The sequence below is a fragment of the Syngnathoides biaculeatus genome, chromosome 2 (assembly GCF_019802595.1).
Source record: "Syngnathoides biaculeatus isolate LvHL_M chromosome 2, ASM1980259v1, whole genome shotgun sequence".
Lineage (NCBI taxonomy): Eukaryota > Metazoa > Chordata > Actinopteri > Syngnathiformes > Syngnathidae > Syngnathoides > Syngnathoides biaculeatus.
In genome coordinates, this window is record NC_084641.1 from 4,586,641 (window position 1) to 4,604,282 (window position 17,642).

General features: G+C 46.8%; 1 protein-coding gene across 10 annotated transcripts in view; it reads right to left on the reverse strand.

Moving 5' to 3' along the window:
• The window catches only part of LOC133505001 (protein FAM184A-like), a 49,605-nt gene that overhangs the window by 24,291 nt on the left and 7,672 nt on the right, over positions 1-17,642 (reverse strand). For all 10 annotated transcript variants that reach the window (XM_061827799.1, XM_061827792.1, XM_061827808.1 and 7 more), the window contains exons 6-17: positions 17,313-17,486; positions 17,086-17,247; positions 16,574-16,709; positions 15,454-15,635; positions 15,195-15,380; positions 11,691-11,813; positions 9,944-10,105; positions 9,562-9,683; positions 8,248-8,398; positions 1,786-1,900; positions 940-1,037; positions 122-275 (exon numbers count right to left, since the gene is read on the reverse strand). In XM_061827799.1, coding sequence (XP_061683783.1) covers positions 122-275; positions 940-1,037; positions 1,786-1,900; positions 8,248-8,398; positions 9,562-9,683; positions 9,944-10,105; positions 11,691-11,813; positions 15,195-15,380; positions 15,454-15,635; positions 16,574-16,709; positions 17,086-17,247; positions 17,313-17,486 — 1,765 coding nt within the window. The remainder of the gene's footprint in view (positions 1-121; positions 276-939; positions 1,038-1,785; positions 1,901-8,247; positions 8,399-9,561; positions 9,684-9,943; positions 10,106-11,690; positions 11,814-15,194; positions 15,381-15,453; positions 15,636-16,573; positions 16,710-17,085; positions 17,248-17,312; positions 17,487-17,642) is intronic.

The following is a 17,642-nucleotide window of genomic DNA, read 5'->3' on the forward strand; positions in this document are numbered from 1 at the left end:
CTTTGACATGAACATTTCCGATTATCCAAAACAAATTTGAAGGATTTTCCTTTTTCCCATCATCCAAAATTGCAGAGCGGAAGTTCTACCCATACAAAGAAAAGTGTCTGCACGCACTTACCAAGCTTGGCTTTGCCCTCATCTTCAAGTTCAAATCGCAGCGTCTGCAGCTCCTGGTCTGACTGCTGTCTGAGAATGTCCAAGGTCCTCCTGTGGGCCTCCTTGAGAGCGTGAACCTCCTCTCTGTGCTCCTGCTTCAGACGCTCCTCCAAGGCCTGAGGGGGGGGGAGACAACAACATCTCAAGGCTGAAGACCAGTAGTTTCTGCCAGAAAAGTATCATGGTAGCACAATATGAGTTATTGGGCTCTTTCTGTTTTTTTTTTCAACCATTTAGCAGGTAACTAAGTAGATTTAAAGAAGTCAAATTGTTTCCAAATCCATTTCCTCTCAGGCCAGTAACTCTTTCTTCAGCTCTCCACAAACAAACTCTTTTCACAGCTCGGCCTCGGCAAAGCAACTGCCCAAAACCAGAATTTCCTTCTCTAGACAAAATCACTTCAGCTAATACAGTATAGTGCTTCAGTATTTGTATATTTCAGATCGCTAAAAACAAACTCCTGTTTTTACCCCATTATTGAGATGTTTATTCTTATTCAATCGCCAAATGATCACCCATTTGGGGAACCCGAACTTGCCCAAAAACTCAGGGATTCCAAGTAAAACACCACTAAAGATCACCCGGGAGCACCTCCAAGAAAACAAGTGGTTAAGTGTTGTTAAGCGCAAATTCATCACTGGTTGCATCTTTAATTTGTCACTTTCCTATGTTTAAATGACTGCAAGGAACTATATAGTTAAAAAAAAATACACCAAATACGTGAGCTACATTTCACTTAAGCCTTTTGGCACTGCCCTGTTTGCCGCTTTTGTATTGTACCCGGATCTGGTGCTGGCGAGCCTCCTCCATGGTGCTCAGTGCGCAGCAGTGGGCCTCTTGCAGTCGATGTTCTCTCCTCTGATGTTCTCTCTGCATCTCTTGCAAATGGAAACATGGTGCAAAACAGTCACAAGTTAAAACACGACACATGAAGGCTGACGACAACACTGCAGCAGCCAATCATCAGATTAGAGGCACCCGAGCTAGGAGATTGGATACAGTAAGTGTAAGATGTGTTTTGAGTGGAGTTTTAAACAGCTGTATTGAAGGAACATTTTTGCAACACTCGGCGGAAGTTGATTGCAGAGTTAAGATGCACGATAAGACACGTTTGACAACGTGGCGGCACACTGGTGCAAGCTGTAAAGCCTTGGCCCCACAGTTCTGAGGACCTGGGCTCAAATCCCGGCCCCACATGTATGGAGTTTGTATGTTCTCCCCGGGGCTCCGTGGGTTTCCTCTCACATCCCAAAAGCATGCATTCATGTTCAACATGTTCATAAATTGGGAGAACATCATTATTTCAGTATCTATATTTTTTGTGACATTTATTGTTTGGCGGTGTGCTTATTCAAATGCAAAAGATGCGCCTTGTTTAGCAACAGAGTTAAGTGGGCTGAACTAGTTCATGTTTGTGTGAGAACAACAGCCAATTACCATGAAGGACAAACAGGAAGTAGCTGTTTTTGTTTTGGTTTTTCGCTGACCACATCCCCACTGCGCTATCGAGATGAAAAAACAACCAGCGCTGAACAATCAAACTTAGGTGGTTAAACAAAAGGCCTGCAGCAGTGTCTTGTGAAAATTCTCAAGAATGCGGTTTCATCTTGCACTTTTGCGTTGTACCTTTGAGCTGCTGGCCGAGCAGTTCTCTCTCCTGGCTGAACTGTGACTGCAGCTGCTGGAGAGCGGCCTGCGACTGAGATAGCTGAAGCTCCAGAGACTGCTTCAACAGCGAGATCTGAAACACACCGCGATTTAACTCCATGTGAACGCTGGGAGACAAAATGTGATTCTGACCCATGTTATTTTTCATGTTATTTAAGAACAATTGATAGCGAACTGTGAACCGCGGACGGGAATGACGTGAAGTCTGCCGAGTGAGCTCCGGCGGAGGCCCACGAGCCGAGAATCCAGGTGGCGGAGGCCATTAGCCCCGGACGCCGAAGCTCGGCTAAAGGCCTCCATTGCTGCCGAAGGCGGGCCGCGAGCCGAGCTTCGACGTCCAGGGAGGCCGTTAGCCGAGCTTCGGTGGCGGCGCAGGCCTTTAGCCTAGCTTCGGCGTCCGGGGCTAACGGCCTATGCCGCCTGGAAGCTCGGCTTGCAGCCCGCTGCCAGAGCTCGATAGTCAGCCTCCGCGACATTCCCGGTACATGTCCGCACACTTAGGTCATGTGACTCGCGAAAATGGCAGCACCCCTGAAAATTTTGAATTGTCGATAAAAATCTTCTCAAAACACTATTAAATGAGAGAGGATTTAACATCACATTGTCAAGCTAGAGTACATATTACATGACCTATTGGATACACCGTTCATACAAAGCACTGGATTTCCCCTTTAAGGGCAGCGAAGGCAGTGACTCTCCTCCATTCCTCTCGCAGTTCAATAATCCCCTGCAGGATTTAGTCCAGCGGGATGGAAATGGGGATCTGGAGGGTTAGATGGCTTTAACAAGACAGGATGAGGAGCAGCACTGGATGATATTAGCTTGAAGTGAATAGGATGGCAAGGATGTCCAGGAAGGTCTGAGTCATTTGTCTGTGTTCACTATAATTATTATTCTAACTTTGTGGAAGTAAAAGGGGGCAAGTTTTCATTGCTGTTGGTATTTTGTTTTGGAAAACTAATTAAAAGTAGGATTAAAAGAAAAGTAAGACAACGAATTGATCTGTTTGCTGTTCCAGTCCAATTGTGTTGGAGCCAAGTGGATCAGTGGCCGAGCTGAGCTTTACTGTGCTGTTCCCGACCATGTTGGAGATTGGGTGAGGGGCCGCTAAAAATTATCCAAATGGATTTTATGCGTCCCCCAAAATATTACTTCAATATCAATCTTCATCCCCAACTATATCACAGTTCACTAATTACAGATTTACTTTAATCAGATGCTGGTAATTTGACATTTCACAGGATTAGTTAACACTTTTTTTTCCTGCTGTTGTGGTAATATACATGTTTTCTTGTGCAAAAAGTATTTCAAACATGCAGGAGCCTAAAGAAATTGACACATTGAAATAATTTTTACAATTGATTTTGATGATTAACAAAATCAAATGAATTCATAACCGACGATGGAATGTAGCATTCCGCCTGTGGCCAGACACACAATGTTTGTGTCCGAGGCGACAGGTGCCTTGGCACAAATTGGGACAGGTCTCTTTTGGCACTTTGGTTTGCGACTCAGCAGACCCCGGACTCAGTCCGAGGTGATACACTAGGCACTCGAGTCGCGAACGAGTAGCTCCTCCAGCCCTGCTTCCAGAACTTGCTCAAAAATAAACAAACGCTTTTCTTGCCATTACTGCTAAAATAATGCCTGTGTATTGTATATAAACACAGCACATTGTGCTTTTTAGGGGCAAAAGTATGATGGTTTTAGCACTGCTGCAGGTAAACAACATAAAAAAATAGGAGCAGGTGTTCATGGCAAAAAAAAAAAAAAGTGTGTCAAAATGTTGTTTCCAGCATTCCTGTTAGAGCCATGATTAAAAGAGCCAACATCGCGCATGCAACAGCGGCATCTTGCGAGGCAGTCGAAGCTGTAGGCATCAACATTTGCTCAATCAATGTAGGGGAGGTTAAAGGTCAGGTGGCCTGTACAGATGTTAATTTGATTTGCATGTGGTATTTCGAATCGCACACCATAATGTTTGGAAATACTGTACAAAGAACATGAAAGAGCCAGACCCATTTCCTGAACATTTGACACTTTTGACAGACTGAAATTTCTCAATTTTAATCCACATCCCCAAGATGACCCCAAAAGTCAAGGAAAGTCTTCTATGCAAATATGTCAACAGATGACGTTCTATCCACTCATGTTTATCTCCCATAAAATTTAATGCTGATCCAGTTCTAATTGGTATTTCTAATTAATGATGTTATTAATACTGACATTTACTTGCGCAGTATGACTGAGTTTGACACTGTGGCGCAGTCTAGTGTTTAGTTTTGAAGCTGCATCTTTAAAGCCCAACTGACACCAAAAGCATGATTTTTTGTGTTTTTAATTTAAAAAAAAAAACGGCAGCCAGAATGAACCCATCCGTTTTTTCCCCACACAACATGATTTTGACGTATATTGCTTTTTATAACTCCCGAAGGATTTGTTTTGGAGAAGAAGCAGGAAGTGACGTTATTTGCAGACCAGTTTTATCTGCGGGAAGGGAGCTATTTATTGCTTCGTGTTAGCCAAAATGCCGGCTCATTGTATTGCTGGATATTGCTCGAATGCTCGGGGAGGATGGATTCACTCTTCACACTTATCCAAAAGACCCAGTTCGTCGTGAAAAATGAATTGCATGGGTGCAAAGGACGAGACCTTTGTGGGTTCCAAATGACAGCTAGGTGTGTATAGAGCTATTAAAAAAAAATAGCTGGGGGTGGGGGGCGGCGGTGTTGATCGCCGACTGCGTTACTCATCGCTGACGGATGATGGATCGGGTGGGGAGGTGTTTTGGCTGCGCATGGTTCCTCTCGAGTACGGCACTTATTGTCAAACATACTGTCGGGGAATCTGTTGTTAGTTAGAAGTGATCCGTACATCATATAAATATGGGTCCAAACAATAGGGTAATATTGCCCCGGTCACTTCCTGTCATGATCCTGCCGCTTCAGCACGAGCTGTGCGGCTGTGGTGATTGGGAGGCACACACCTGTGCCTCATGTGGCCTGATCATCCCCCGTATATATAGGACCCGGTGACTACTGGTCCTCGGCCAGTTCGTTGAGCTTTATGTCCCGTTCCAGCACTCTCGTACTCCTGACTGAACCTGTGTGTACCGACCTCCGTCCGTTCTCTGACCAACCTTGTAAGCCTGACTCCTTGACACTTCTGCCTGCATTGTTTCCCCGTCCACCGGACTGCCTGCTCGATCCCCGAACTCTGCATACAATAAACGTGTCTCTTCTTGAACTACCTTGCGTCTTCCGAGTTCCTGCATTTGGGTCCTACCTCTCGTTCCGATGGGACGTGACAGTACGAACTGGCGCTCACAGGACCCAGCAGGAAAGACCCGGCGTCGCCGGGACCGACGCAAGGTAGACCGTCTGCCGGAGGACCAAGCCTGCCCAATCCGGGTAGGCTCCCTGATGTCCTCCACTTCCGTGTCTTACGCCCCGCCAGCGAGGTATGAATACGTCCCGAACACGACCCGTCCGGCTCCTCATATTCTTCTGGACTCTGACTTTTCGGAATATGAGGAGGACCACGATTTGTATGACCGGCTGCCTGAGTACGACTCCGACGAATTTGAATATGAATCTGCTCGTCCGATCTTTCACCCCAGTCAGTTTGCGCTGCCTCCCCGCGTTTCCAGCACCCGAGCGACTTCGCCCGGTAGATCCAAGTACACTAATCGGTACGAGGGAACCCGATTGGCCATCTACCCGGGACCTCCGCGTGGCGGACAGAGGAGACGCCCCGGCCGGGCGCTCCCTGGTGTCTCTCGCTGCGCGGCAACGAAGACACTGTCCTCCCACTCCTCGCCGGCAACGGTGAGACCAGCAGACCCGCAGCAGGTGGCGAAGCTTCCAGCCAGGACGGAGGAGGAGCCGCCTAATCACGAGGCGTTCCGCCGCGAAATGCGGGCAGAGATAGAGCGGCAGAGCACCGAATTGGCGGCTCTCACGGCCCAGGTCCGGCAAGGATTGGCGAACCAGCCGACCTACGCTGACGTCGCAACGGCGACGGACTCGCTGCTGACTCAGGTTCACGTGGCAGTTGGAACTGACCCGCTCCCGAGACACGCCCACGTGTCAGTTTCGACTGACTCTCCGCCTGCTCAGGTTCACGTTGCCGTGGAAACCGACTCGTCCCCTTGCCAAGTGCACGCCACAGTGGGAACAGACTCGCCACCTCAAGTGCACGTCGCAGTGTTGGCGGTTCCGAGCAGAGCTCACGCGGCAGTTGGAACTGACCCGCTCCCGAGATACGCCCACGTGTCAGTTTCGACTGACTCTCCGCCTACTCAGGTTCACGTTGCCCTGGAAACGGATTCGACACCGCGCCACGACCACGTTGCCGTTTCAACGCATGCACTGCAAGCTCACGTGGCAGTGGGGACCGACCCGATGCCGCCTCACGTTGCTGTCCAGAAGGTGGCGACGTCTCCACAGCCGCTTCTCGTCCGTGCTCTGGAGTGGCAGTGGCGACCGGCCCGCAGACGCTCCACACTCCTGCTCTGTCGGCGACGGGCACGCCCTCACGTTCCTGTCCAGGAGGGGGCGGCGATGGCGCCGCCTTCTCACGTTCCTGTCCAGGAGGGGGTGGCGATGGCGCCGCCTTCTCACGTTCCTGTCCAGGAGGGGGTGGCAATGGCGCCGCCTTCTCAAGTTGCTGACCAGGAGGGGGCGGCGATTGCGCCGCCTTCTCAAGTTGCTGACCAGGAGGGGGCGGCGATGGCGCCGCCTTCTCAAGTTGCTGACCAGGAGGGGGCGGTACTGGCGTCGCCGCCGCCTTCTCACGTTGCTGTCCAGGAGGGGGCGGTACTGGCGTCGCCGCTGCCTTCTCACGTTGCTGTCCAGGAGGGGGCGGTACTGGCGTCGCCGCTGCCTTCTCACGTCCCTGTCCAGCAGGAGCTGGGGAGTTCTGTGGAGCCACCCAGGAGCTGGAGAGACTTCGGGGTGGCGGTCATGGTTCTGGTCCTGCTCTCCATCATCTTCTTCACTCCTGAGTTCGCCCAGCCGCTTCAGGACCTGGCCTCGTTGGCGACCAATCCCTGGTCGTCTTGCAACGACGGCGTGGGAGGTTTTCGTCCGGAGCAGTGGCCTCCCTCGTTCTGGTTCCTGCCTCGCCGTTTGGTTCCTCACAGAGGTCGTCCGCCCGAATCGCCCCGTGGGGACCCTGGTGCTTGGCGTCCGGGTCGTCCTCCTGACCTGTCCGCCCGGACGCCTTGTGTTTGGTGGCCTGGATGGCCACCAGTCTGGGGTTCGGGGGGGGCGTGCCCTCCTCCGGATCCCCTTCCGCCCACCCCTGCCTGTGTTAATTAGTGTCTGTTTTTTTTCGTTTAGGCACGTCTGGGAGCCGTGCCTTTGGGGGGGGGGGGGGGTACTGTCATGATCCTGCCGCTTCAGCACGAGCTGTGCGGCTGTGGTGATTGGGAGGCACACACCTGTGCCTCATGCGGCCTGATCATCCCCCGTATATATAGGACCCGGTGACGACTGGTCCTCGGCCAGTTCGTTGAGCTTTATGTCCCGTTCCAGCACTCTTGTACTCCTGACTGAACCTGTGTGTACCGACCTCCGTCCGTTCTCTGACCAACCTTGTAAGCCTGACTCCTTGACACTTCTGCCTGCATTGTTTCCCCGTGCACCGGACTGCCTGCTCGATCCCCGAACTCTACATACAATAAACGTGTCTCTTCTTGAACTACCTTGCGTCTTCCGAGTTCCTGCATTTGGGTCCTACCTCTCGTTCCGATGGGACGTGACACTTCCCTCGATTGTGAGATGTTCTCTTCTTTGAAAAGAACTGTGGCTCATCGCGGCCACGCCGCAGTGGCTCATTTTTTTTTCATTTTTCATCAAAGTGAATAATATTGTATGTATTTTTCATGACAATATTTATTTTAGCATGTTTATAGGGATGTTAGTTGGGCTTTAAGAAGGAACTTTGCACATTGACACATGAGCCGACTTGCACAACATAGTGACAACTAGACATTACTACTACTGGTTAGGGGATTCTAAAAAAAAACAAAACAGCATTGTCAAAATGATACAATGACACCAGGAAAAGTCATTATTGTGGTACTTGGAGAGACAGATTTTTTTTTTTATAAGCCCATTAGAAATTCTACTGTGACATCTGTGTGAGTGAGACTAAACTGGTAATGTTTGAATTTGGGAATAAATGTAAGATTTTCACATTTTTCTGTAGTACAAATTATCCAAGCGCCTGGAAAAGACTAAATCAATCTTTTTTTTTTTTAAATATAACAGTCGGAATACAATCGAATTCCATACTTTTGCTATTGCACTAACCAGGGCGACGGAATTGTGACGCACGCTCACACCCAGACTCTATTTTGTGAGCGACTTCAGCGGCTAAGTAGCCGCCATGTGTGAGTGACATTTGGGCCTTTACCTGTTCGAGCAGGTCCTCCACTTTCCTCTGCCAGCCCTCTCTGGCGGCCATCATTTCCAGCTCCTTCTGCTGGGAGAGCTGAGTCAGCGCCGCCTGCTTGTCAGCCTCGTATTCCTCGCTCAGCTCCTCCCTCAGAAGACGTACTTCTTCACTAAAGAGGGAGCGCATTCTTATTGAACATGTGGAGGGACATTTTCTTACTCCCCCTAATGCATTGATCCCCTTCCGCTAGGCAGCACATTAGAATTGATGTAATTTAACAATTTAATTAGCGCACAGGTTTAAAACTCGAGGCCTGGGGGCCAGATCCACCCCCGCACGTCATTGCAGATGAACCATCAAAGAAAACCCATTTATATTGACTTGTTCATTTCTAAAAGAGAAAATACCATCCATCCATCCATCCATTTCCTTTTGCCGCTTAACCTCACAAGGGTTGCGGGGAGTGCTGGAGCATATCCCAGCTGTCAATGGGCAGGAGGCGATAGAGACAAACAGCCGCACTCATAATCACACCTAGGGGCAATTTAGAGTGTCCAATTAATGTTGCAAGTTTTTGGGACGTGGGAGGAAACCAGAGTGCCTGGAGAAAACCCACACAGGCATGGGGAGAACTTGCAAACAGAGAAAATCCCAACATAAATAATTTTAACAACATTGTGAAGTTGCTAGCAATTGTTGTCATCAATCCCTGTTTTAAAATAAATGGAATAATAGCTGAAGAAACAATTCTGCATCGGCGTCTGATTTGAAAACTAATTATCCATCACTTTATGTATATGGAATATGAGGTGTTCACAGGCATTGTAGCCCTTTAAGAAAAACTCAACTCAGTCGTTCCCAAACTTTTGTTGCAGCCACCCCCTCCCCCTTTGGAGATGAAATGATTTGATTCTACACACTTAATTTTGATAACGTTATGGTGCCAGCTATCTATGCCAGGGATACCCAAATGGGTCAATCGCGATCTACCAGTCGATCTTCGAGGCAGTTATGGTCGGTCGCAAAAGCATGGCATCCATCTCGTGCTTGATTGAGGTGTGGCCAATGCACGGGTAGTTTGATTGACACTCAGTTTGACCAATCCTGGCCTCTTCTGACATATCACTGCACATGTGCACATAAAGGTGGGTTCTTGCAAGATTGCTTCCTTTTTACCGCTCATTATGCTTGCTATTTTAATTGTCTTTTTAGCTCTGCTCAACACTTAAGGTTGCATTTTATGCATGAAAACTACAACTGTGTACAGATAAAATCCAGACCGATTTTTGAACTTCTACCTTTGACATCTATGACCATAAAGAGGCTTTTTACCGAAGTGCTTCTCTCCATTTTTGCTCCAAGTTGTCAGCCATCTTGTCTGTCTTCTGCTTCTCCTCGGTTCGGATGGACATCACACGGGCCTCGTGTTGCTGTTTCTGGGTCTCAATCTCCTCCTAAAAGCATAAAAATGAGTGTTTGCGCACATACATCGTGTAATGTTCACGTACTGCAGTGCAGGCAGCATTCGTGTCCGCCTCCTCGTATTAGCGGCATCTCGGCGCACGATGGTTCCATCTGGGTTTTCTCAGAAATGGTCCAGCACTCAGTTATTTGGGAATTCTCATTTCCTGCTTTCTAAAATCTTCCGCTCATCCATCTTTACTATCCCCCACATCTTACAATGTGGCCTTCGAGCTGATGACGTCTTGCTCACCTGCAGGTCTGTCAGCAGGTTGCTGGTTTCTCGAACGCGGGCCCTGGTGGCGTCCAGTTCTATCTTCAGCTTCTCCTGGGTATCCTTCAGGCAGGTGATCTGGTTCTGTGCTGAGCTCACGTTCTGGTCCCTCTCCCTCACCAACTCCTGGAGGTGGGACACCTGCAGTGCCGGCAAGTAACCAAGTACAAATACTTTTTTTCTGGCATCTGTACTTAACTTGAGTATTTACTTCAAAGGTAAAAATAAATATCTCTCCTTACTTTGTAAAAAAAAATGGCTTTTTACATTTTACAGCCTATGTGGGTGATAACACAATGTAAAAAAAGATGGAAATAGAAAAGGTGTCAGTCAAGTGCAGTTGAGATTTTGAGGACTTGCCAGTCCAGTGTTAAAAATGCAAATTTAATCAGTTTTTTTTTTTTTAAGATTAACAAACTCAGTGTTTTTATTCCACGTCAGGACACAAGAGCACAGAAATGTTGTGCTGTTATCAAAAAGACTACTGCATATAATTGACTGTAAAAAATATTTCTGTATTTTGTTTTGATTATTACATTCAACTATTAAAGGTTCCTGCGACCCTTGCGAGGATAAGTGCCTGAGAAAATGGATGAATGGGTGGATGAAAAAATAAACGGAAAAAATCAAAATACTGAATGAATTATTTGTAAGGAACCCTAATTTTAAGCTTGGAAAATTCTTGAAAGAGCAAGTACACAAAAGCTTAATCAAATTTCCCAAATTTAGTGTCGACAAACCTTCCTCTAAGGCAGGTTTTTCGAATCACTTTACCAGTATTAATATTTTCTGTTTCTGACCAAACTGATGTAGAGTGCTTGATGCAGACTTTTTTTTAGTGGTGCTCCTCTGACCTGCCACAATGTCTTGTATTTTCTCTGAATGTTATCCACTATAAGTGCCTCCTAATTGAGATATATTGATTCTGTATGTATTTTAACAACTTATGGAGTGTTTGTTCATTTTCGACTCACAGGTGTTTTTCTAAATATAAAAATTGCGCACAGCAATAACTGCCATGATATCCTGTTCCTTCAGATTTTTTTATGCTTTACACTTTTTAAATCATGTTTTTTGCCATCTCCAGATTTACATACTGTATAACACGGTGATTCAAAGTAATTATTAACTAATTCATTGGAAATAATTCACGTTGTTGTTATAAATTGCCTGTGAATGACACCATACTTTTTTGGAAAGTCGGATTAAAAAAAAAAAGTCTACCCCTCTGACTTAGATGTTGGCAAAATTGAAGCATTTTCAACTATTTCAAAGACTAGAATTTTCTTCATATTTGTACTCTTATTTTATACTTATAGCTTCCTGCGTACTGCTTCTTACTGTGAAGCCAGTTGAGTTCGGTGCCACCGCACGGCGCTCGTATCTCAAGTTTCAACTTGCCGGTCAAAGCATCAAAATAAATACTAAATACATCAGACGAACAACGTCTCGTGTGTCAAAACAGTTGATGTATGGGACACTTGTATCTCAAGACAGGAGTACATTGGAAATTGGTTCTGCTATCCACGTCGCGATAGAGTCAAATTTGGCTGTGCTGGATTCCAGTGCAAATCCTAACATAGCTATCTAGTTGCTACTGTGCGGAGACAGCGTTTTGGACGACGATTTGTCACAACCGCACACCGCCAGGATGGATCGCTGGTCTGCGTGGCCATGTTTGAGAGCGGCAAGCAAGCGACAGGTCAACACCTGTTGCCATTCTTACCTCCTGATTGGCAATGTTGAGCTTGGCAGAGAGCTCCTCTTTCAAGTTGTCCAGCTGCTGCTGCACTCGATCTCGCTGCTCCTCCAGCGACAGACGCTTGATTTCAAACTCTTGGCTCATTTTCTGAGGAGGACATTCAGAACTGGAAGATGCGTCACAGACCAAGTGTTTACGCTCAAATGATCCTAAATGATTTAAAATGGGAGGCCTGTGCGGGAGGGAAAGAACTGAAAAAGAGGACTGCAAGTTTGATCGTTATTTGGACATTGTTGATGCGACTAGTGTCAACTTGCAGTATTTGTGTTTTACTCTGAAGTGCTTTGTAGTAATTAAAAAGTGTAATAAATACTAGTGGAGTCGTAAATCAAAATATATGTGGATTTGTAAGGTTGGCAGGGCTCAAAAATATGAATATCTTCAAAGCGGGTGGGCGGGTAGTTTAAGTTGGTGAACCATGGCTTTCAGTAAGTTGTCATGGAGAGTGCTGTGGGGAGGTAGCCTCAGTGGCAATTTCTGCCATATGAAATGTGTGGCATGCCAATGGGGATTTTGGCAACGGACCAGCAAATTGACATCTACGAACTCATTCACTGTGTATGCGCTGATGGGAGGAGATCACGTGACTCCATGTCATGCCTCGGTGAGCATGCAACGTCCCCTCGAAAAGAAAATTTCCAATTTGGGAGCAGCTTTGCTGTGACATCCTCCAATAGGGGAGGGGCTGGCTTAGTGATTTCTAAGTGCTATTTTTCCTGACTTCTATTGTAAATGGCAAGGGGGTTCTCATACTCCTAAAAATAAGCAAAGCTGGAGCTATCTTTTGCCACAATGTCAAATCCATTTTTCTGAACTGCGCTCTACTCATGTACTAGCAGGGAAAGCCTCCCAATTCCCTTGTTGGTGATGTCAGCACTTCCAAATATGGGACAGCTTCAACTGGCCGCACGGACCTTTTGCAAGTGCACTGTGTCAAGGACTTAAAGTGGAATTCCAGTCGTTTGCATTAATAGCGTATCCTATAGGTCATGCAATATGTACTCTATGTTGACAATGTGATGTTAAATCCTCTATCGTTTAATAGTGTTTTGAGAAGATTTTTAGCGACAATTACAAATTTTGAGGGGGCGCTGGTACTACTGGTATACAATATTGCTTGAATTCAGTGACATGTTCATTTCATTGTTGTGTGGGTGTGCCACAATTTTGCCATCCCCAGTTCAGCTTCCACTGGCCTCCTTCAAGATGTCCAAGGATACCAGCTCTTTTTCTAGTGAAATACACATGCACTAGCTTCTTGTATGTGACCACGACCGTCTCCTTTTGGAGGATGAAACATTACTCAGACCGCATGCTGGCGCTCGCGTAATCGACCGAGAGCGCTTATCAAGATCGACGGCACACGCTTGTACTCGGTGACCCTTGAATGAGTCGACCTTGTGACTAAAGTTGCCACCTCGACGACGACGGAAGAAATCCTACTGCAGTCTCATTAGGACTTCACTGGATTTGGAATTAATGGAGCATGAGAAATTAGTGGGATCACTTTGGAATCTTTTGAATATTTGTCTTGCAGGGATTAAAAATTTACAAGAGATTAAATCCGCTCTTTGAAAGTGTCCACTTCTTCATCGCTTCCATCACCTCTACACGCCCATTTGCCGTTTAATTGACCCCTCTGTAGAAATTGTGCAATCCGCGTCACTGACCAATCAGAGGCCAGAGATCTGCATTGTCTCAGACTCAAATCTCAGACAACGCTGGATGGTCCAGTATAGCTTATGTTGGCGTTTTATCGCGTATTTGGGTTCTTTAACAATAGATATGGTTAAGAGGTGTAGTCACGGACTTTATAATAGTGACGACAGGTATCCTGAAAGGCTAGTTGGTGGAGTTCAATTCTTACCCTTTCCAAAACCAAAGACCCAGTACGAAAAATGTCTTTGATGGATCAAACTTTGTGGAAGACTGCATGATCAACTGAATCCATCAACCGGAACAGATATGTTTGCACGAAGGTAAGTCCGATATTTGATTTTCAATACATGTCTCATATAAATGAATTAGCGGTTCTTTGCTTGCATAATATAGCTACGTGTGAATGATTGTCACACTTGATCTGTGTTGAGCGATATTTTGCGATGATCTGACTGCACAAACGTGTCCCTTTGTTCGCGACTAATGAGCTAAGCTAAACCGGACTAGCAGTCCTAAAAGCCTTCGACGTGCACCGAGACACCAAGACTGAAGGAAGGATGTTTGAGGACACTAAAGTAGTGATTGTCGTACTCGGTCGGGACTTACGTAGGTTCGGCACTAATTCAAGAATAATTATTATTGAGGGGAGCGCGTGACGTTACACAAAGAAAACGACAGAAACGAGTCGTAAATCAAGCCTCGCCTTTTTTTCCTTCATACGGTGGTTCACAAACGGCTATACAGATACATATACAGATTCTGCACACAAGTGTGATATGTAACACGAAAATAGGAAACTGTCAATGACGAATTCGTCTTTGGGTTACAATATATTATATTATGTGGCTTCTCGGTCTTCCTCTGACTCTGGGAAGATCTCGCACTAATATCAATGGTTTCTCCGTCGATATGCATGTAAATACCATTGAAATACCCCTCGCTGAAATACTTGAAGCCCTGCTGTCTGCTTTTCAATGATATCTCACTATTAGCTAAGAATGCGAGGGAGAAATCAGTCGGTAAATCGGACAGTTTGGCGCTATTCTTTTCATGCTGCGCCGATATTTTTGATAATTGTTTGTCTGACGTCAGCGCACGTGGCGTGACATCACTTTAGGCGTGGTTAAGTGCCCTGTATGGAGGGGTCAATTAATGTCTATAAAAAACAGGGGGCACAAGGCACAGCCTATATGAATTATTTGTATTGTATCAATTCATCTTCTTTCTCTCCCTCTTTCTGGTAATCTGTCATCTGACGCCCACATGCTTGCGCAATGCTCGGAGGCAGGATTTAAACTCGGTGAAAATCCACCAATTAGCAGTCAGCTCCAATTAGACTTTGAAGCAGAAAAGTAGAGAGAGTGCGGTGAAGTTGATGGAATTTGCTGCGGGTACGACCACAGCGCCAGCAGAACAAACTCGTGGACGGCCGTGCCACAAAAGTACCGCGACATGCGTGCTGGTCTTTCCAAAAGCAAAGATAAGCACAGAAGAAAAACTGAACGAGAGACATTGTTTGAACTCATTAAGATATGCAGTCAACAGTGTGTGTGTGTGTGGGGGGTGGGGGGTGGGGGGGGATTTCTTAGCCTCACATTTCACAACAACTTTTGGCTGGAGGGCAAAAAATAATTGTTGATGCTCCGGCAAAGCTGAAAGAGATAGAAAAGCCCAAGGCGGCATATCTTGATTACTGCTATGAAAGTTGATACCTGCCAAAGTTCAACAACATCGTAAGTCTTTTTGTTTTTGTCAAGTGAAGTCATGAAAACGGTGACTCTCGCCGACCAAGGTGCAATTTGCACTTACCTTAATCAGAAGCTTCTTCTCCTCCTCTTTCTCCTGTTGCGCCTCCTCCCTGACCGCTCGGTGTTTCTCCTCCATCTCCTCCAAAGCCCTGCCCTGCGCCTCCTTGTAGCGACGTGTTTCCTCCTCGTAGTGAGCTCTGAGTCTGGAGAGCTCCTTCTCGTAGCCTTGGTGCTCTTCACGGAGGGACTGAGGAGAAGAGGAAGCCACTCACATCCGCTCGCACCCCCCCTTTCCTATTTCCTCAGACGTGAAAATGCACCTGCTCTAGTTTCAGCACTTGCTGTTTGTGCTGCTCGCTGGCCACCTGGTTCTGGTTCAGCAGGGCCTCCCTCTCCTGGTCCAGCCGACCAATCTTCTCCTTCAGCCGACTCTGTTCTTGATCCAGGTTGCGGATGGATGCCTCATGGGCCATCTGGGTGGCCTGCAGGGATCCGATCTGACCTGGGAAGCATCAAATCAAGCAAATCTAGAACTGCTACACGATGCTCATGACAGTTCAGAATATGCATGTTTGTGAAAAGGACGCAACAGGTCATGAGCTTGAACAAAAACCCCAGATGCGACATCACACAAACCAAATGCGCCATTTTGGTCTGGATGGAATTTGCCCAAAAGAGACGAGCTGCACCAATTCGAAGAGAGAATCTTATGGATTGATGAGACAATGTGAACTTTTACCCAAGTGATGGAAAAGCTCTCGTTAGAGAAAGAATAATAATTTCCTTTGTTGAACAAGGTCGGGCAAACGAGATTGGTTTCTCATTTACAATACCAACGTGGAGGCAATTTAGGCTTCGGCATCTTCCCCAATGACACATCGAGCAGAGTCGAGATTCAAACCTCGGAGCTTTGGATCAGTGAAGCAAGTGAGCTTCAGAGGTTTGCTTGGGGGTCCAACTATACAAGCTCATCTATGAAAATCTGAAGTCCTGTGAAGGCTGGCTTGCGAAACGTCTTCTGGGAGGGGCTAGCAAGAATCTTCACTGATGATGTAAGATCATGCAAGATAACAATCCCACCGCGCTGCCAAGACAACAAGGGAACGCCGTCCGAGCACTTGACACTTATGCTCAGCTCTGCCTGGCATCAATAGAGAGGAAATAGAAGGGAAGGAAGCTCCTTACATCGCAATTCGCGGCGGGTGGGCAGGTCCCAGAGGACTTTGGTCAAAAGGCAGCATGGAAGTCTTGGGACAGGGCGTGAATAAGGATTCAAACTCATGTTCACAACCATGGACAATTTGGAGCACTGATTCTATACAGGTGGGTCGCGGACAGGTTGTAAAAAAAAATCATGACAATCATTAAGGCTGTTGGAAGTGTTGCAGTTATTTTGGTTTGCAGCCTTAACGTATGGCACGGTTCAGGCTTTTGGCTCACCTGCTTTGTGGAGGATCTCAGTCGCCTGCTGCTGTACTCGGTCCCTGCAGGCTTCCAGTTCATATTCTGTGTCCTTCAGCTGCATCACCCAGATCTCACCGTCCTGGATGGCTTCTTCCAGCTGCTTGTGCAGGTTCTAAAGCACACACAAACACTAAAAACTGAAAAAGGTAGAAATCTCCTCCTAGTCTGAAAGTCTCACAGATCCACAAAAGGTGGTCTGTGCAGGTGGACCATAATCATCTCCTGGTGTGGAGGCCCCCTAGAGGAAATCCCTGACACTAAAAACAAACGGTGATACAAAAGAATAAAAGCAATCAGTTCCAAGACAAACTAAAGAGGTACGTTTTAAACCTCCCCTTAAAAACATTAAAAGTAAAGGTAATTAAAATAAAAGAAATCCCTTCTGTCAAAACATAGAGGTGAGTCTTTAAATGAATAAGTATTTGAATTGTATCCTTTTGACCAGCTTCAGTTCAACATTCTCCTTCCAAAATTCGGGCCTTCTTTACCTTGATGGTTCCCTCAGCGTTAACCAAAGATGTCTGCAGTCTGTTGGTCTTGTCCCGGTTCTCGCGTGCTTCCTCCTGAGCTCTCTGGAGCTCGCTCCTCAGCTTTGACAGAGATCGCTGCAGCGCTGCCTCCTGCGCCTGGAACTCCTTTCGGAGCTCAACCTGAAGACGCGGTCTGGATCAGGACGAGAAAACGCGTCGCGTGCCTTCGTAGGGTTCTACCATACCTCGGTCCGTTTCCAAGCCAGCAGGTTTTCGGTGGTGAGTTGGTGCGTCCTCGTCATGGCCTCCAGCTCCCGCTCGTAGTACTCCTGAGCCTTGGCCAGCTTGGCCTCATACTCCTCTACCACCCGGACCTTATCTTTGGTCAGCTCTTCCACCCTCTCCATCAAAGACTCCACCTTTCATGCAAACACACACACACACACACACACACACACACACACACACACACAAAAGATGACTTTTGTCATGTAATTTTTAGGGTCTCACCTCATACATATCATTATTTTGAATATCTGCGACATTAGTTGATAGGAAAGGAAAAATATGAGTAA